The 18745-nt window shown below is 52.8% G+C and overlaps 1 protein-coding gene across 1 annotated transcript; it reads left to right on the top strand.

The window, feature by feature from the left end:
- Window positions 1-777: 777 nt before the first annotated feature.
- Window positions 778-11717, top strand: RBP3 (retinol binding protein 3; the record flags this gene model as incomplete). The annotated part of the gene is made up of 5 exons (XM_082643496.1): window positions 778-917; window positions 2193-5280; window positions 7525-7715; window positions 9599-9741; window positions 11239-11717. The coding sequence occupies 5 exons, from the start codon at window positions 778-780 to the stop codon at window positions 11715-11717; spliced, it is 4041 nt and encodes a 1346-aa protein (XP_082499622.1).
- Between the last annotated feature and the right edge of the window lie 7028 nt (window positions 11718-18745).

Raw genomic sequence — 18745 nt, 5'->3', positions numbered from 1 at the left:
AGGGGCTTTGACTGCATCCCAACTCCAAACTCAACCCCCAAGATCACAATGGGACTCTCTGTAGCCCCTGGGCCGACAGCTGGCAGAGGCTGCGTGGAAGTTCCTCCTGGCTCCCACAATGGGACTTGCCCAGAACGTGCTCACCTTAGACAGCTGCCACCTGCTTATGCCCCCTTCATCTGGGGACCAGGACACCCCTTCCTCCTGGAGAGTTTGGGGAACTGGCCTCAGGCCACAACCACAGGAGGACACATCATCTCCCCTTGCAGGCACTAACCTGGGCACCCCAGGGACTTGCAACAGACCCCGGGCCTGCTTCTACATCCTCCCTGAGGCTCTGGGCCATCCCCACAAATCAAAGCCCCACACCAGCTCCAGGCATCCCATCCCGAGACTGCATTTTAATGAGTCCAGGGGAAACACTTTCCCCAGAGAGATACTTATTCCTGCTTATCTGCATCCGCACCTTTCCTGGTCCAGAGGCTTTGCCTGGGCTCAAGCGATGATGGAAAAGTGCCCTCAGAGGATGAGGCTGGCATGTTCCGAGTTGTGATTCCCCAGGCGGCGGTGGAGCCGAGGGCTCAGCCTTCCCAGTGGGGACTGAAGAGGCCTTATTATTATAATAAATCAGTCTCACTTGATTGGCTGCAAACGGTGGAGTGATGTGACCATATGTCACTTGGGCATTAAACAAATCCTAATGAGCTAAGAATATGTTTGTTTTAGCTAATTGACCTCTTTGGCCTTCATCAACCACTTGGTAAACATCCTCAGATAATGATTTCCAGAGAGCGGATTGTGGCTCTCGAATGTGCTGAGAAGGTCCCCCGGCCCCAAGACCACCTCCTCCGGCTGCCGGCTGAGGCACACGTGTGCACCTGCCTGTGGCCCCCCAGTCCCAGGAGGGTGCACTGGCGGTAACGGGGCGAAGGGAAAAGAGTGCAGCCAGGCGGCTCTCCCAGCGCTCGTCCCTGGCTATGTGACCACACTCTGAGCCATAGCTGTCTTATCTGTTAGGTGAGGGTAATCCCACTCCCAGAGGGATGGGGAGACAAAGCAGGGGTTCTAAGGTCTAGGCTCCGTGGTAGGTATTCTTGGAAATCTGTGCCAAATCAGTCACCAGCTGGACCCACGTCACTTCTATGCGAAGGAGCAGGCGTCCAGCAGTTCTCTGGGGACTGATGATCTGGATACCTGTGGGGTCTGGACCACAGAGACCTAAGTCCTCCAACTCAGTTCTCCTTGCAAGCAGTGGGCCAGGGGCCGAGTCTTCAACCAGCGAGGGTCTTCTTTAGCCAGGATAATGGATGCTTGTTAGATCTCAGCGCTAACTTCATCTGCCCTGGAATCACCAATCCCGTTCATCATGCCCCACAATGAAGTTCAGACATTTCACTCCTATCATCTGAAAGCTGTCGGGGGGAACCACTTCGGTTCCCTGGATGCATTAGCAAGACAGGGGAATAAACTTCAAGCCGTGAAGTAGATGGAGCCTCAGACTCAACCTCAGCACGGTCTAAGTGACTGTGACCCCACAGGCTTCTTCTGGCTGCCCTCACATCCCCCCACCTAGGATGGTGGGCTTCCGTTAGCTACCGAACTCTGTTTCTTCAGCTACAAAACAGAGCAACTATCTGACACGGAGAACTTATCAGTAATTGAGTGCTTCCTTCTTCCCTGATGCGGTCAAGTGCCTTACCCATATTTTGTCACTTAATCTACACAATAAGTAAGACACTTCCCTAAGGCCACAGAGTAGAGGGTGGCAGCACCAGGTCCCCAAGTTCTCCCTAATTCCAGAGGGGTGTGTCACCCAGTGCAGTGGGGAAATGCTATTCACTTGCAGGTTAATAACTCTGCTTTGCAAGGTGGAGACTGTCAGCCTGTAAAGCATGGAGCACAGTGCCTGGCACGTGGCAGGAACTCAAACGGTAGTTATTCACGTTAGTCGACCAGAGGTGGCGCAGCAAGATGAGGCCCCACCTACCTTCTGAGTCAAACCACTTCCGCTGCCTCTCCCCAGTCCCCAGGGCTGATGCGCTTGAATTAGACAGGATTAAAGGCTTACCGGAGCTGGAAGCTGCACCCCAACTCCCGTGTTTAGCCCCAGACCTTCTGTCCGCTGGCTGAGAAGGACGTGGGAGAAAGGCAACCGCGCAGGGCGGTGCTGTTGCCTGGCGCACGGTGTCAAGAGAGCTTTTGTGCAGGAGCCAGCCCTCCCTCTGGATCCCCATGTCAAGAAAATGGGCCCTGCTCCTGCCCATGCTGCTCTGCAGCCTGGCTGGCCCTACACACCTATTCCAGCCGAGCCTGGTACTGGACATGGCCAAGGTCCTCTTGGATAACTACTGCTTCCCAGAGAACCTGATGGGGATGCAGGAAGCCATCGAGCAGGCCATCAAGAGTGGTGAGATCCTGGCCATCTCAGACCCTCAGACTCTGGCTCATGTGCTGACAGCTGGCGTGCAGAGCTCCTTGAACGACCCTCGCCTGGTCATCTCCTATGAGCCCAGCACCCTCGACGCTCCCCGGCAAGCCCCAGCACTCAGGAACCTCACGCTAGAGGAACTCATTGCGGGGCTGCATAATGGCCTCCGCCATGAGGTTCTGGAAGGCAATGTGGGCTACCTGCGGGTGGACGACATCCCGGGCCAGGAGGTGATGAGCAAGCTGAGGAGCTTCCTGGCGGCCAACGTCTGGAGGAAGCTCATGGGCACCTCTGCCTTGGTGCTGGACCTCCGCCACTGCACTGGGGGCCACATTTCTGGCATCCCCTATGTCATCTCGTACCTGCACCCAGGGAACACAGTCCTGCACGTGGATACCATCTATGATCGCCCCTCTAATACGACCACTGAGATCTGGACCCTGCCTGAAGTCCTAGGAGAGAACTATGGTGCCGATAAGGATGTGGTAGTCCTCACCAGTGGTCGCACAGGGGGTGTGGCTGAGGACATCGCTTATATCCTCAAACAAATGCGCAGGGCCATTGTGGTGGGCGAGCGGACTGTGGGGGGGGCCTTGGACCTCCAGAAGCTGAGGATAGGCCAGTCTGACTTCTTTCTCACCGTGCCCGTGTCCAGGTCCCTGGGGCCCCTGGGCAAGGGCAGCCAGACTTGGGAGGGCAGCGGGGTGCTGCCTTGTGTGGGGACACCGGCCGAGCAGGCCCTGGAGAAGGCCCTGGCCATCCTTACTCTGCGCCGCGCCCTGCCGGGAGTCATCCAGCGCCTGCAGGAGGCCCTGCGGGAATACTACACACTGGTGGACCGCGTGCCTGCCCTGCTGCACCACCTGGCCAACATGGACCTGTCCTCGGTGGTCTCCGAGGAGGATCTGGTCACTAAGCTCAACACCGGCCTGCAGGCCGTGTCTGAGGACCCCAGGCTCCTGGTGCAGGTGGTCAGGTCCAAAGAAACCTCTTCTGGGCCCGAGGATGAAGCTGAAGAACCCCCGGAGGTGGTCTCGGAAGTGCCCGAGGACGAGGCTGCCCGGCGGGCCCTGGTGGACTCCGTGTTCCAGGTGTCTGTGTTGCCGGGCAACGTGGGCTACCTGCGCTTTGACAGGTTTGCCGACGCCTCAGTGCTGGGGGTGCTGGCCCCGTACATCCTGCGCCAGGTGTGGGAGCCCCTGCAGGACACGGAGCACCTCATCATGGACCTGCGGCAGAATCCTGGGGGGCCGTCCTCCGCCGTGCCCCTGCTGCTCTCCTATTTCCAGGGACCCGACACCGGACCCGTGCGTCTCTTCACCACCTACGACCGGCGCACCAATGTCACGCAGGAGCACTTCAGCCAGACTGAGCTGCTGGGCCAGCCATACGGCAGCCAGCGCGGGGTGTACCTGCTCACCAGCCACCGTACCGCCACCGCAGCCGAGGAGCTGGCCTTCCTCATGCAGTCGCTCGGCTGGGCCACGCTGGTGGGCGAGATCACAGCAGGCAGCCTGCTGCACACGCACACGGTGCCCCTGCTGGAGACGCCCGAGGGCGGCCTGGCACTCACCGTGCCCGTGCTCACCTTCATCGACAACCATGGCGAGTGCTGGCTGGGGGGCGGCGTGGTCCCCGATGCCATCGTGCTGGCTGAGGAAGCCCTGGACAGAGCCCAGGAGGTGCTGGAGTTCCACCGAAGCCTGGGGGAGTTGGTGGAGGGCACGGGGCACCTGCTGGAGGCCCACTATGCTCGGCCAGAGGTCGTGGGGCAGACAGGTGCCGTGTTGCAAGCCAAGCTGGCCCAGGGGGCCTACCGCACAGCAGTGGACCTGGAGTCGCTGGCCTCCCAGCTCACAGCAGACCTGCAGGAGATGTCTGGAGACCACCGTCTGCTGGTGTTCCACAGCCCCGGCGAGATGGTGGCTGAGGAAGTGCCCCTACCACCTCCCATCGTCCCCTCCCCAGAGGAGCTCTCCTACCTCATTGAGGCCCTGTTCAAGACAGAGGTGTTGCCAGGCCGGCTGGGCTACCTGCGTTTCGACGCCATGGCTGAGCTGGAGACGGTGAAAGCCATTGGGCCGCAGCTGGTACAGCTGGTATGGCAGAAGCTGGTAGACACACCCGCGCTGGTGGTCGACCTGCGCTACAACCCTGGCAGCTACTCCACGGCCGTGCCGCTGCTCTGTTCCTACTTCTTTGAGGCAGAGCCCCGCCAGCACCTCTACTCTGTCTTTGACAGGGCCACGTCGAGGGTCACAGAGGTATGGACCCTGCCCCAGGTGGCAGGCCAGCGCTACGGCTCCCACAAGGACCTCTACATCCTGGTGAGCCACACCAGCGGGTCGGCGGCTGAGGCTTTCGCTCACACCATGCAGGACCTGCAGCGCGCCACCATCATCGGCGAGCCCACGGCTGGAGGGGCGCTCTCTGTGGGCATCTACCAGGTGGGCAGCAGCCCCTTATATGCCTCCATGCCCACGCAGATGGCCCTGAGTGCCAGCACTGGTGAGGCCTGGGACCTGGCTGGGGTGGAGCCAGATATCACCGTGCCCATGAGCGTGGCCCTCTCCACAGCCCAGGACATAGTGGCCCTGCGTGCCAAGGTGCCCACTGTGCTGCAGACAGCTGGGAAGCTCGTGGCAGATAACTACGCCTCCCCCGAGCTGGGAGCCAAGATGGCATCCAAACTGAGCCGTCTGCAGAGCCGCTATGCCAGGGTGACCTCAGAAGCTGCCCTGGCCGAGATGCTGGAGGCTGACCTGCAGGTACTGTCCGGGGACCCACACCTGAAGACAGCCCATATCCCTGAGGATGCCAAGGACCGCATTCCTGGGATTGTACCCATGCAGGTGAGTTACAAGGGAGACTTGGCACAGTCCCAGGAGAGAGTCAACCAACTGTCCACACATCCAGGGCTCTGTGCAGGGTGCAAGGCAACGGCTTCCAGACGTGTTTTCATGTTAAATTTTTCACCAGTCACATCTTTTCCTCTCTCTCACCCTGTCTTCCAGTCCCTCATGTGCCCATGAGGTCCCTAAGCATCTCAGTAGAACATTGGTACCCACAGGAGCTCAGTTTGAAAAGTGCTAGTATAGAAGGAGCTTCACTCTTGGTTGGGTAGAATGCAAGGGTTTGTAGGGCTTCTCATTGTCAGTGTTGGAGAAAGAGGTTGGTAAGTCACATGAGGTCCCCGTGATTTCCTATTCTGGAAATGTGGGGTTTGTGTGCATCCACATCACCTGCCTGCCTCAGGGGTTTGCAGTTTGTGTGAATGAGCCAGGGGGATGGAGACAGGGAATCAGCACAGGTCCTGGCATCACAGTTTCCTTGGAGCTAGAGAATGGAGCCTGGGGACAGGTCCAGGAATGTCCACGCACAGCCTGGACAACCCTGCAGTGAGGCTGCCTTGGTTAGACACCAACTGCTTTCTCCTCCCCTCCCCCAATGCCAAGTACTGTCTCCCAAAGGAATTGCGCTGGGTGGGCGTGCACCATGATACAAGGGCCAACTGAATGGGAAATTCTGGGCCAGGCTGTGTGGTCAAGATATTTGAAGCCAGCACTGCAGGTCTGGGGAACACTAAAAAGTTAAATCAAGGCTGAGGAGCTTTGCTGCAGGGTAGATGAGGGAAAAATTCTCCCTATCAAGGGCCAAAGCACACCAGAGGACTCACCAAGAACTCCCATCAGCAAAGAGCTGGATCTAAAGCACCTTTACAGCACCTCTCCATGGTGTTTATCATCTATGATATAACTGCATAGTCACAACAAGTAGGCAAGGCAGCATTCGTTCTGGTTCCCTTGAAGCCAGGACCTGAGACAGGGGCTTAGGTGCGGTCAGTTGATGTGGGAGGTGGTCACTGAAGCAGAAGTGAGGGAGCAGGGAAAGTGGGACAGGAAGTGTGGGCGCATTATTGAGCCTGTTGCTTCTGAAGATTGCAACAGCGCCCTGACAAGTGTGAGGAATGCCTCTGCAGACATGACCCCACGGCTCCTGCTCTCTGTTAGCTAAAGGTCCCCCTGGGGACATGAACTCTCTCAGATTCTGGGGCAGCTTGGAGAAGGTCCTGAAGTAGAGAGTAAAAAACAAGGGTATGCTAGAGGCAAAGCCCTGTCAGCCTGGGTCAAGCTGTGGCTGAAATCAGAGGAGGGCTGAGGGCACCCTACTGCCGAATCTTATCTGCCGAATTGTTATCCCATTTTACAAAGAGTAACTGAGGCCCGGAGGGGTACAGAGGAGAGCGGCCCATGGCCCAAGGACTTGTGACTGAGGTCAGCACAAGGCCTGGAGGTCAGGTGTCCTAGTCAGCAGGGGTGTTCCTGGTTTGCAGTCACCTGGTGTGGATTCATATTCTGGATCTTCCACTTATTAGCTGTGTGACCTTGGGCAAGTTACTTAATCACTCTGTGCTTCAATTTTTTTCAGTAAAAAGATGGGGATAATAGTGTCTTCTCTACAGTAACTGCTACAACATGCTCAGCACAGGGCCAGACCCCTGGTAAAGACTCAAGGGCCCAGTAGTTCTTGTCTTCAGATGATGATGTCTTTAGATGATGAGCTCAGAGACAAGAAGTGTCTGGGGAGCTCAGGGGAGTCAGAGTGGAGACCACGCCTGGGCCTTTCAGCTCTGACGCCAGGGTGAGAGGTTGGCACCCATGAGCATTCCCTGTAAGGAGGCTGCTGACCACTCATTGGGGTTCATATCCCAGGCCCACTACCCGTGTAACCTCCCGGATACCATCAGGAAAGGCCCCGGCACCTACAACCTCCTTAGGAAATGTTAGCTCCCTTCCCGTGGGCTCAACATATCTCAGGATATAAAGGACCTCCATGACACCCACTTTCAAATCTGACCTTTCACTGTATCTGGCAGAAGTGACAGGGGGTGGATGCTGGGCATGGTTTGGCAGGAGAACAGGGAACCATGGCTATGGGAGAGTTTGACCTGGACTTTCTTCTTTAGCGGAGCTAATTGTCCATTTAAGTACTATGGTCAATAATGAAATAAAGATACTCAGAACCTTAAAAAACTTTTTTTTTGCGCTTTCAAATCTTTCCTCTCCTGACACGGAGCCGACCTCCCACTCTTTCAGATCCCTTCCCCTGAAGTCTTTGAAGACCTGATCAAGTTTTCCTTCCACACTAATGTGCTTGAGGGCAACATTGGATACTTGAGGTTTGATATGTTTGGGGACTGTGAGCTGCTCACCCAGGTCTCCGAGCTGCTGGTGGAGCATGTCTGGAAGAAGATCGTACACACGGACGCCCTGATCGTCGACATGAGGTCAGTGGGCGGGGCTCAACGGTTCCCAGCGAGGCTGGGTCAGCTGCTGGAAGACAGTCAACACCATGAGTCTAGTAGGGAAGAAAGGACCCTGGGACGCCGGGCAGAACCCAAGTGGAATAGCCCGCCTGGCTCTCAGGGCTCTGGCCAGCTATTCTGGGGTTCTGGTTTAATTAGCCAGGTGGGGCCCCACCACTGTTGGTTTTTTTTAAGCTCAGGTGACCAAGTCTGAGAACCACTGAGCTAATCCAGTGGTCCCCAACCTTACCTAGTCACAGGATTCAGTGAGGAGAGAGGGGAAGGGTGACCTTGAACACACTGATTCCAGGACCCCTCCCTGCTGAATCCAAAGCCCCAGGCGTGAGGTCCAGTGATGTGTCTGTTTAACAGGCATCATCCAGGTGACTGATGGTCGGCCGGGTTTGGGACAGCCAGGCTTCCACCTGTGCTTGTGCCTCACACCTCACAAAACCAGCCCAGGACAACCCTGGTCGTGAGAGTCATAAAGCCAGGGGCCCCGAGAGAATCTGCGATTTAGCCACTATTGTTGCAAAAAGAACTCTTTACTCTACAAAATGATTGTTGGGGGTATGCTTTCAGCTAGACCTCTCATCTGCTTCTGTGAAGGTATGCCTCCTACAGGTTGAGTTTCCTTCCGAGAGCTGGGGGAGGGGACTTGGGAGGGTAATGGGTAGAAGAATGCCCTTCAGTGACCAGACCGCTTGTCACTCCCGGGGCCATCAGCAGACGTGCCCTGGGAACCTTCCATGGGCACTGGGAAGGGGGAAGTCAGCTCCCCTGGGAATTGGACACTTTTCCCCCCCCACCCGCCCCACCCCTGCATCCCCAGCTGCTGGATTGACTGAGAGGGAGCTCTGGTTTCTGGCTTGCAAAACTCTTGTGATTCTTAGTCGTCACTAGGTGGCGCTGGATCCCAGAGGCGGACTCTCCTCCCTGGAAGATGAACCATCTCCCAGGGCTTGGGTTTGGGTATACACAGAACTTGAGCTTGGGGACTCCTGTGGCACCTCTGATGACTTTATTCTTCCAACGCTCTATTGAACATCCAAATGACCCTGATGCTAAGTCTCTTTCTGCTTAACTGTGTCATCCACATTTCTCTAAAGAGGAGACCCAGCCCACAGGTGTACTTTGCTTAAAGATCCTTCCAAGCCAAGGTTTGGAGGTTCAGATGCTGAAGTCATGGGCCCTGAACCCATCCGGGTCATCCTAGACCATCAACTGGAAGAGACTCCTAATACACTGCCAGCCCAGGATTCCTCGTTTCACAAATAAGGAGACAGGAGCCCAGCGAGGTCACATAGCAGGACAAATCCAAATAGCCTGGAATGATCACAGGATCCCTCAACCCCAATGCAGTACCACAACTCTGAACACTCCACCACACTAAGAGCCATGTTAGGACACCTCAACTAAGATACCTAGTGGGTTTTGTGAAATTATCAAGCATGAAACTAGGGAAGACAGTGCTCTCAAAATGTGCAGGCAGCATGGGTGCATGGGAGCAGTCCATGGTCAGTGAGCTGGGGAAATTTATCAACAAGTTCCAGACTGCAGGACTTAGGGCCTTTAATATAACATATACAATATGTATCACATAAGGTATTAATGTGTGAACAGAAGGGGTGGGTAAGTTATGCAGTATTTTCTAAATGAATTTGACCACAAAGTCTCTGGTTCTCAAGAATCTTGTGCTCTGGGAAATGCCAACCAAAGAATTCTGTAGGAGGAAGAAAGGACACCAGACTGAGGCTGCCTGGAATTAGAACCCTTCACAGGGCAAGGATTAGGACACCCAGAGGGGTACCGAGGGCTTCCCTGTGGGCTCCGCCCCTCACTGGGCAACATTTCCCTTCCCTCAGGTTCAACATCGGTGGTCCCACCTCCTCCATCTCTGCCATATGCTCCTACTTTTTCGACGAAGGCCCACCTATTCTGCTGGACAAAATCTACAACCGGCCCAATGACTCTGTCAGCGAGCTCTGGACCCACGCACAGCTCGAAGGTGGGTACAGAAGCCTTTCCTTCCTATTATCATTCTAGAAGCTTCTGGGAAATCAAGGAAAGACAGTTTGGGTTCAGGTAAAAGTAACTGTAGCTAGAATATAAAGCCCCCGTCCTATGCCATGTACTCTGCACATAAGACCTTTAATCCATGCAAAACCTGTACCATTATACCTATTTTCTAGATGAGAAAAATGAGTCCCAACTAGGTCAAATAGCTTGTCTAAGGTCACTCAGCTAATAAGTGATAGCTCCCAAACTCGAACACTGGTTTGTCTAAAACCAAAATGCCTGCCATTCCTGCCACAGCAACCATCAGCCTGCAAGACAAATGTAAAGCTAGAAGGGTCCTCGGGCCATCACCAAATCCCATGGCGTTTCCAGTGGTTTTCCATCTCACCTGAACTCTCAGCAGCTTCCCAGCACACCTACCTAAAGGAAGTTCATAACTCTGATGGGGCTTCTGTTACCTGCCCTGGGCCCAGAGCAGTGGCCAGAGGAAGCAGTACAGGCCCCGCACTTTACAGAGCCACGGGTCTCCAGCCACATCCCAGGTGGATAGCCTTGCTCCATCTCCCTTGCCTAGCTTGCAAAACCAAGGAACCTGCGCATCCATCTGAAAAGAGGGGGCTGGGAAACCAATGGGGGGTGTGCTTCCTCTGATCAGAAAAGCACCCTGCAATTTTCATTTGCGTACTTCCTTATCACACAAGCATTTGGGGGGAATCTTCCAAGATATACATTCAATAATATTTCAAAATATAAATAAAAATCAGGACCAGGTGAATTCTCAATTCAAATAGACATTCAAGACCAGTAGTTAAAAACAGATCTGCAGATCATGGGGTCTTGGAATTGCGATGTCCAGTACAAAAGCCACATGCCACACATGGATTGAGATGCATAAAGTGTTCAGTGCACACCAGATTTTGAAGACTTTTTATGAAGAAAAGGATGTAAAATATCTCAATAATTTTATTGATGACATTTTGAGAGGAACAAATTTTGGATTTATTGAGTTAGATAAAACAGTATTAAAATTCATTTTATCAATTTTGTTTTACTTGTTTAATGTGGCTTCTAGAAAACTTGAAATGACATATGTGGCTTGCATTCGGGCTCATGTTGCTTTTCTATTGGACATCACTGTCCTAGAGGGCTGTCGTCATTAAGTCACAAACTTGGCTCTTCTGAGGGTCCAAAGTGAAGAGAGTCTGGTCAGGTTAGCCCTTTTCTCAGGTAAGTCAGTCCAGCCTCTTCCCATCACTGGTGATAAAATCTCTCAAGCACTGGCATGCTCGGGATCCGGCACACATCCTTATCCCCATTTTACAGATGCAGAAACTGGGGCTCGGAAAGGTGGGGTGACGTGCCTGTAGACACAAGGACACAGAACTAAATCCCTGGCCCTCCTCTCTGGAGTCTAAGCAGTATGGAGAAGGCAGGTGCCCAGGGTGGGGACTTGACTCCCTATTTTGAAGGGCCTTATATTCTGCAGGTGAACGCTACGGCTCCAAGAAGAGTATGGTCATTCTGACCAGCAGTTTGACAGCTGGCGCCGCAGAGGAATTTACCTACATCTTGAAGAGGCTGGGCCGGGCACTGGTCATCGGGGAGGTGACCAGTGGGGGCTGCCAGCTGCCGCAAACCTACCACGTGGATGACACCGACCTGTACATCACCATCCCCACTGCCCGCTCAGTGGGGGCTGCAGACGGCAGCTCCTGGGAAGGGGTGGGCGTGGTGCCTGACGTGGCTGTCCCTGCAGATGCCGCCCTCGCCAGAGCCAAGGAGATGCTCCAGCACACTCTGCTAAGGGCGAGGCGGAGCCCACGCCTGCAGGGCCGCCGCAAGGGCCACCGTAGTCAGAGCCAGAAAAGGGCGGGACCTCTGGGACACATCCAAGGGGCACCCAGGCATGAGGTCCTGACTGAGGCCCCCAAAGGGCAGAAAAGGGGCCTGCTGCCCTCTGGCTAGGCTTGAGAATCAGAGGTACCCTTGGAGCTCATATACCTGGTGTCTTCCCAATTGCCAGCATCCTCTCTGTTGGAACACCTCAGGACAGGAAGCTCACCCCCTTCACAAAGTCAACCCCCTCCAGGGAAGTGAAGTCCATATCTATCCCCACCCACGCTTCTTAGTCACCAACCCCTGGTCCTCATGCTGTCAACTAGAGCATCTCTGTCCAATAACGTCATAACGTGAGCCACGGATGCCAGGCACATGTGTCACTTTACATTTTTAAGGAAAGTATAAAGACGCAGGTGAAATTAACATTAATAGTATACTCTAACCCACTATATTCCCAGTAGTATCATTTCAATGCGTATTCAATATAAAAATTGTTACGAATGAGATGCTTTTGCACCAAGTCTTTGAGATCCGGTGTGTGTCCCGCGCTTATAGTACATCTCCATTGGCACATGTCACGGGTCTAGCACACAGCAACCACCTGCACCTCGTGGCTCCCATGTGGGACAGTGCAGGCCCAGAGGTCAGGAGCCCCACTCCCCCGCTACACTGTCCCCATTCTGTCGTCCCTGCACCTGCATCTTCCCCAGTAGTGTACCTCTCCCTCTCTGCCCTGGGATCATTTCTGTCCCCGCCATGCTGTGTAGTCCTCAGGGGTGGAAACCGTCCTACGCATCCTCGTCTCCTACCGCCCAGCACTGACACAGGCAGTGGATACACAGTAAACACACAGGGCTATCAAGCTGCAAAACTATGCTTTCCTCCAAGCAGCAGCCCTCAGACACACGAAGACAAGTTCAGTTTCACTTAGAACCCTCTCCTCCCTGCCCTAAACCCTCCCAATCCAATTCTACACAGCAAGTCTATCTTTCCTTCACGTTCCTTCCATGACCTTGTTCTCCTGCTTCTGCCACGGACCCAAAAGTGAGCTCTGGTGCCACACAGAATCCCGCCATGCAGCGATGCTACCAGAGGGGAGAGTGGCCCTGGGTGGTGGTCTGGGGACCTGCCCTGCTCGTCCAAGTGCAACCTGTCACTGTGCCAGCTCTGGCGACCAAGATAACTCCTAACAGGGTGAGAAGTTTGAGGCAGGCAGAGCCCAAGACCTCCCCCAGATTTGGGCCAGCCCTGGGAGACCTGGAGCCCAGGGGTAACCTGGGGGGATGAAAGGCCCCCGGTTTGTGCCCTGGGTCCGTGCAACTCTGCTCTGCTAGAGTCACAGGGACTCAAAAATGAGAGACCTCGGAGGCTCTGCCCAAAGTCATGGTGGGGCGAGGCCTGGAGGGCGGGGAGATCCCAGTGCACAATCCCTGCTCCCAGAGCTCCAGGCTCCAGGACTGCCAGGGTGAGGATGAAGTTCTGGTCCTGTCTGGCCTGGCCCTCTGGTGAGTCCAGGCTGCAGCTGCCAAAGGCGACTCCCCAGGGCACCAGGCATGGCCTGGGCTTCATCAGCCCCCTCCCTAGACCTCAGAGATGTGGGGAATCTGGGCCACCTCCATCCCTAGGGGTTTCTCCACTAGAACACCTCAAAACAGCCCTGTCTAAACTGGAAAGCCCTGATGGAAGGCAAGATTTCTCTCCAGCTCCTTTTCCTCCTGCTAAATTCAAGTAAGATTCATGACATGATCGAATTTTAGTAGTTATCATACATACTCACATTTTTCTTCATTAAACCTACTGCTATCCAGGCAAATGTGTGACCACATTATATGCTTACACTCTAGGACTCTCTCTCTTCCCTCTTTCTCTCTCTCTTACATACACCCACAAAGAGATACATACATATATATACATGCATATATATGTATGTGTGTGTGTGTGTGTGTGTGTGTGTGTGTGTATATATATATATACACACACAGCTGTGAGATGATTACCTAAATCAAACAATGGTTTCTTCTAGATGATATAGCATTTGGGGTGATGTTTTTTTTTTTTATAAAGGACTGTTATTATTTCCAGTTTTTTTTTTAATTTTTTTTTTAAACCCACATTTGTTTATTTGTTTATTTTTGGCTATGTTGGTTCTTCACTTCTGTGCGAGGGCTTTCTCTAGTTGTGGCAAGCGGGGGGTCACTCTTCATCGCGGTGCGCGGGCCTCTCACTATCGAGGCCTCTTTTGTTGCTGGAGCACAGGCTCCAGATGCGCAGGCTCAGTAGCCGTGGCTCACGGGCGCAGTTGTTCCGCGGCATGTGGGATCTTCCCAGACCAGGGCTCGAACCCGTGTCCCCTGCATTAGCAGGCAGATCCTCAACCACTGCGCCACCAGGGAAGCCCTGGGGTGATGTTTTAACTTTCTTATTTATACCTTCTCTTTTTCTTAAATCCTTATAATTAGCATATGTCATTATTTTCAAATGTGGCCATCATTATTCCAAAAATATAATAAATAAGATAACATAAATTACATGACTGCCTCACTATCTATACCTTAGTGATCATTAGTGCTCGTTCGTTTTTTATGGGTTTTCCTTTCACATCTTTTGGTTTTCCTTGATTTGCACCACTGGCGTTTCCTGCAGTTTAATTTGTTTAAGGTGTCCCACAGGCACTGTGGTGTCACAGGTGGCAAACACCCTGGTGGGTCTTAAACAGGGGAAGGGGCGGAGCGGTTTAGGGTGGGTGACATACACAGATCTCTCTTCTGAGCTTCACACCACATGGACATCCATTATTACCATCTCCGCCCAGAGCCTTGGACAGGATCAGTTATTCACTGGCTGTCACACACCTAACACGGTGGATGTTTGCCCTCCTTTAGGCCACCAGCATTTGCACCCCCTTTGGATGTTCAGAGAATTGCTCCCCATATGAACCTGTGGGAAACAGACTTACTCAGAAGCAGAGAGGTGGTTAGGAGCTCAGGTTCCAGCTTGAGCCTGCCCACATAGGAAGGCCAGCCCTGCCCCTTCCAGGCTGTGTGACTCTGGGCAACTTACTTCACATCTCTGTGCCTCAGTTTCCTCATCCATGCGATGGACGAGATAATGGCACTTTGGGGGCTGTGTAGATTGAGTGATTAATCTAGTGCTTCGCCAATGTCAGCTGTAACCATTCCCCCACCATGAAACCAGATGTCCTGGACGTTCACTTTTCCAGCTCCCTGGCTGTGGGGTATGGACGGGTGGTCCTGCCTGGGCCAACCAGAGGCCGCTACGCAGGGCTTTTTTTTTTTTTTTTAATGGAGCAAGTGACCCAGGGAAGCTTGGTAGCAGCAATGGCCAGATGTCCAGTGTGCAGGGCAGCATGGCCATGCCCCGACTTATCAGGGGCAGAAGCAGCACCTTCCAGAGGTGGTTCCCCTGCCTGACCACAGCTGAGGTCCTGCTGAGTAGCTCCTTGCTTCTGCCTACTATTCAGCCTGGGCCTCCTGCTTGCCCACCCAACACTGGGTGCAGCCCTGGCTCCTCTCAAGATATCCTTCTCCGCTTCAACCAGCCACAGACTTTGCTTTCTTACAATGAACTGCACCGTCCATCCCCTCTGCCTTGTCCTGAGGTCCTGGCTCGGTACCTAAATCCCCACCACAGCCTCCTGCCCCATTTCTGTGTTCCGGCCTGTAGCCAGGGCCACTGCTCTGCCATGCAACCTTCTCCCATGTCCCCCTGCTTGAGGACCCCTCAAGGCACCCACTGATGTGCTGTGAGAGGGGCTGGACCAGGCCATCCACCCCCTTTCCCAGGGTATCCCCAGCCACAGACAGGCTGGACCTTCACCATCAGGATCGTTGCTGGAAGCTTGACCCAGCTCTCAGGCACACGCTGGATCACCAGAGGGTAGGACCCCAGCTCTTCTCCCATCTCACTCACCCCTACTTCCTGTGTGCCTCCATCTACCGAACAGCCCAACACAAAGCAGACGGCCCCGTTTGTGTGTCAGTGAGGGTCATGGCCACCCACACAGCTTTAATGCAATGAAAGGATACAACTTGGAAAGAAAAAGGATACAGCCCGAATCACAGCTGTGGGCAAAGAAACCTGCCTCCAAGGTCCCCAGTGGAGAGCGCTCAACTCACACTTCCTGATTTCTATAGGATTAGCTGCCTAAGGACCTCCTTGCTACCTTGCAGATCAGGGTGGCTGGCAGTGAAAATAGCCTCCTAATCCAAGCAGCTTAGAATAGCAAGGGTATCAGAGGCTACTGGCTTCCTGTCTCCTGCTCCAGGAAAACATAAGATGGCTGGGGAAGAAAAAGTTACATTTAAAGAACAAGAACGGCTACCCTCCTTCCAGAAGGCACTGTCTCCCCAACGCCCATTCAAAATCGCTTTCCAAAAATTCTTCTTTTCTAGGGTGCGGCACAAATCAAAACACATTGGAGAATAATTTGTTTTTAAAATAGAAGTTTTATTCTATGGATTTCCCATCTTACTATATGATGCTTAGACCTCACACATGACTTCTACTACAAAAAACAAAACCAAAATTATACATACAGGCAGGGCATGTAAAACCCCTTCTCTGAAGAGAAGTGGCCTGCAAGGGAGGCATGCTGCCACCAGGGGGCGGCAGCACCTGCCAAGGAAAGAAAGGCTGGGAGGTTTACCTTAGGACAACGCCTGCTGACTTTCACCCCTCTATAGGGTCTCTCCCTGTGCCTAGAGGAACAGGGCAGTACTGTGAGGTTAGCAGGGCCAGGCCCACCACCCAGTTGGTTCAAAGGCTGGGAGCATAACAGAGTTAGGGGTCTCCAGCTGGTGGTTCCTGCCCCTCCCCATGCCACCACCACTAACGTGCTTCCTTAAGTCCATGTCATTTTGGGCATCGGTTTTTCAGAGAGACAATTCCACATACGGTCCTGATTTCTGGCCTCTCTTGAGAGCTGCACTTGGCCTGGCACTAAGGAGCCTTCACCTAGGACACATAAGTTCCAGGTGTCAGGCGACCCTCACCTCCTCTTCCGTCCACTCTCCCCAAGCCCAGTGGGCTACACACACTTTCATTAACATAATTATATAGTCTTTTGAGTAGAATCTGCGGTCTAAGATTCAGGAATTGGCCAGAAGTAGATATGGACCTAGGACCCTGGCCTTGTTAAGGTTTTACTTCTCTTCCAGATAAAAGCAGAAAGAAAAGCAAATCTTGGTTAAAATTGAGAACTAAAATGGATCTGAATTCAGAATGTCTCATTTTAGCCTCATGAGCACATTTGGGGGACTTTTAGAAATCTTAATGGAATGGCTGCTGTTTGGGAGGTCATATATTGAGATATAATTTGCTATTTTTCCAGCCACTACAGGTATTTTCTCTTCCATTGTCCAAAAAGCAAGCCAAGACTTTCTGTTTATTGGCTTAGCGGCTCCTGTGTTACCTGCCTAATGCTGGTATTGCCAGAAAACCACCAGGGCTGAGATCCTGGGAGAAGATCCAGAGCACGTTGGAGGATAGAGGCAAAGACACCAACACGGCATGGGGACGCTGCTTGATGCTAAGAGAGGGTATTCTTAGGTGGGAGGTGCTAGGGAATGTTCTGTAAACTGGAGAGACAGGGGAGGGATTTTAAAAAGACAGTCTGCCTGTCCTACCAGAATAGGATCACCGGGGCTTCCTGGGTGGCGCAGTGCTTGAGAGTCCGCCTGCCGATGCAGGGGACACGGGTTCGTGCCCTGGTCCGGGAAGATCCCACATGCCACGGAGCGGCTGGGCCCGTGAGCCATGGCCGCGGGGTCTGCGGGTCCGGAGCCTGTGCTCCGCAACGGGAGAGGCCACAACAGTGAGAGGTCAGCGTACCGCAAAAAAAAAAAAAAAAAGAATAGGATTATGGTAGAGAACAGATTAAATTAGACATAGAGAATTTAAGGATTGTGATGATTCTTACCCCAGAACTGTCGAGTAAAATTCATACCTGCTGATGTGATGTTCTGTGGCAACATCATCTGCCAACTCTTAACTGGGATGGAAGGTGGCAGAGAGAGTGTGGGCAAAGTCATGATTAAAAGTGACTGATCCCCAGTCGATATAGGAGGGTAGGAGAGAAAAGGGACGAGACAGGCTTCAACTGCCATGGGGACTTTGGGAACGCAGCCTGGTGACAAGTAGGAACTGCCACATTAATAAACTGTAAGTCATCACCTCCATAAGTCATCTTGGCATCTGTCCATTTGAATTGCTACAAAGCAACTTGCATCTACATCAATTTTTACCAAAATGAACTCCATCTTAAAAAGTTGACTTGGGAGATGTTTTCTTGTGCTTCTTCATAAAATTAATTAACTTTAATTTTTTTTCAAAATGTCTCTCTTGCTTATGAATGATGTGGTCACTATCAGTAATCATTCTGTTTGCAGCCATAGCCGAGGTTCCCAGAGAAGTGTGGGTGGGCCAGGGAAGACACACCATTGTAGACATCTCAGGGGTCCTAGCCTTGACCTCACCACCTCTTGCCCTGCATCGCTTTGCATGTCAGCTCATCATGGACCTCAGTGCTCACTGCTATGAAGTCAGGGAATGGACTAGAAATGTAGAATCCCTTTCAATTCTAAATTTCTATTGTTTTAGTATAGTGCACTTATGCCTGTCAAACTGATTTCAAAGAAATTATAGAGCAATCCAACAAGTCAGAGGAGAACAGCTGTGCATCCATTTTAACAGATGTCGAAACCCTTGTGCGAAGCTGGTTTGTCAGGAATGAGGCCAGAACCAGGCATCTCGTTCATTCCTCCCACAAAGGTCTGTTGAATGCCTGCTATTTGCCTACATTGTTCTAGCTGCTGGGGATACAGCAGCGAACAAAACAGCAAAAATCCCTTATGGAACTTACATTCTAGTGATGGGAAATACAAGAAACAAGACAAATCAGTAAAAAAGAGTAAGCAAAACGGTGAAAAGTGCTCAAGAGAAGGGCAATAGAAAATGTTGGGGAGGGGAGGAAGGGTGCAAGTTGAAATTGCAGACAGGGAGTCAATGCCTGTCTTAAGTCCCAGTTTTTTCATCGTCCACAATGCCACACAACCTGGCTGGGCTGAGCAGACACATGGCAGGCTGGGAAGGATGTGAGCACAAGTGGGGCAGTCCTGGGGTCTTATTCTTGTACT

Source organism: Mesoplodon mirus (assembly GCF_964341445.2).
Source record: "Mesoplodon mirus genome assembly, chromosome: 2".
Classification (NCBI taxonomy): domain Eukaryota; kingdom Metazoa; phylum Chordata; class Mammalia; order Artiodactyla; family Ziphiidae; genus Mesoplodon; species Mesoplodon mirus.
Note: the sequence above shows the minus strand (reverse complement) of the source record. Positions and strands in the feature narration are given on the sequence as shown.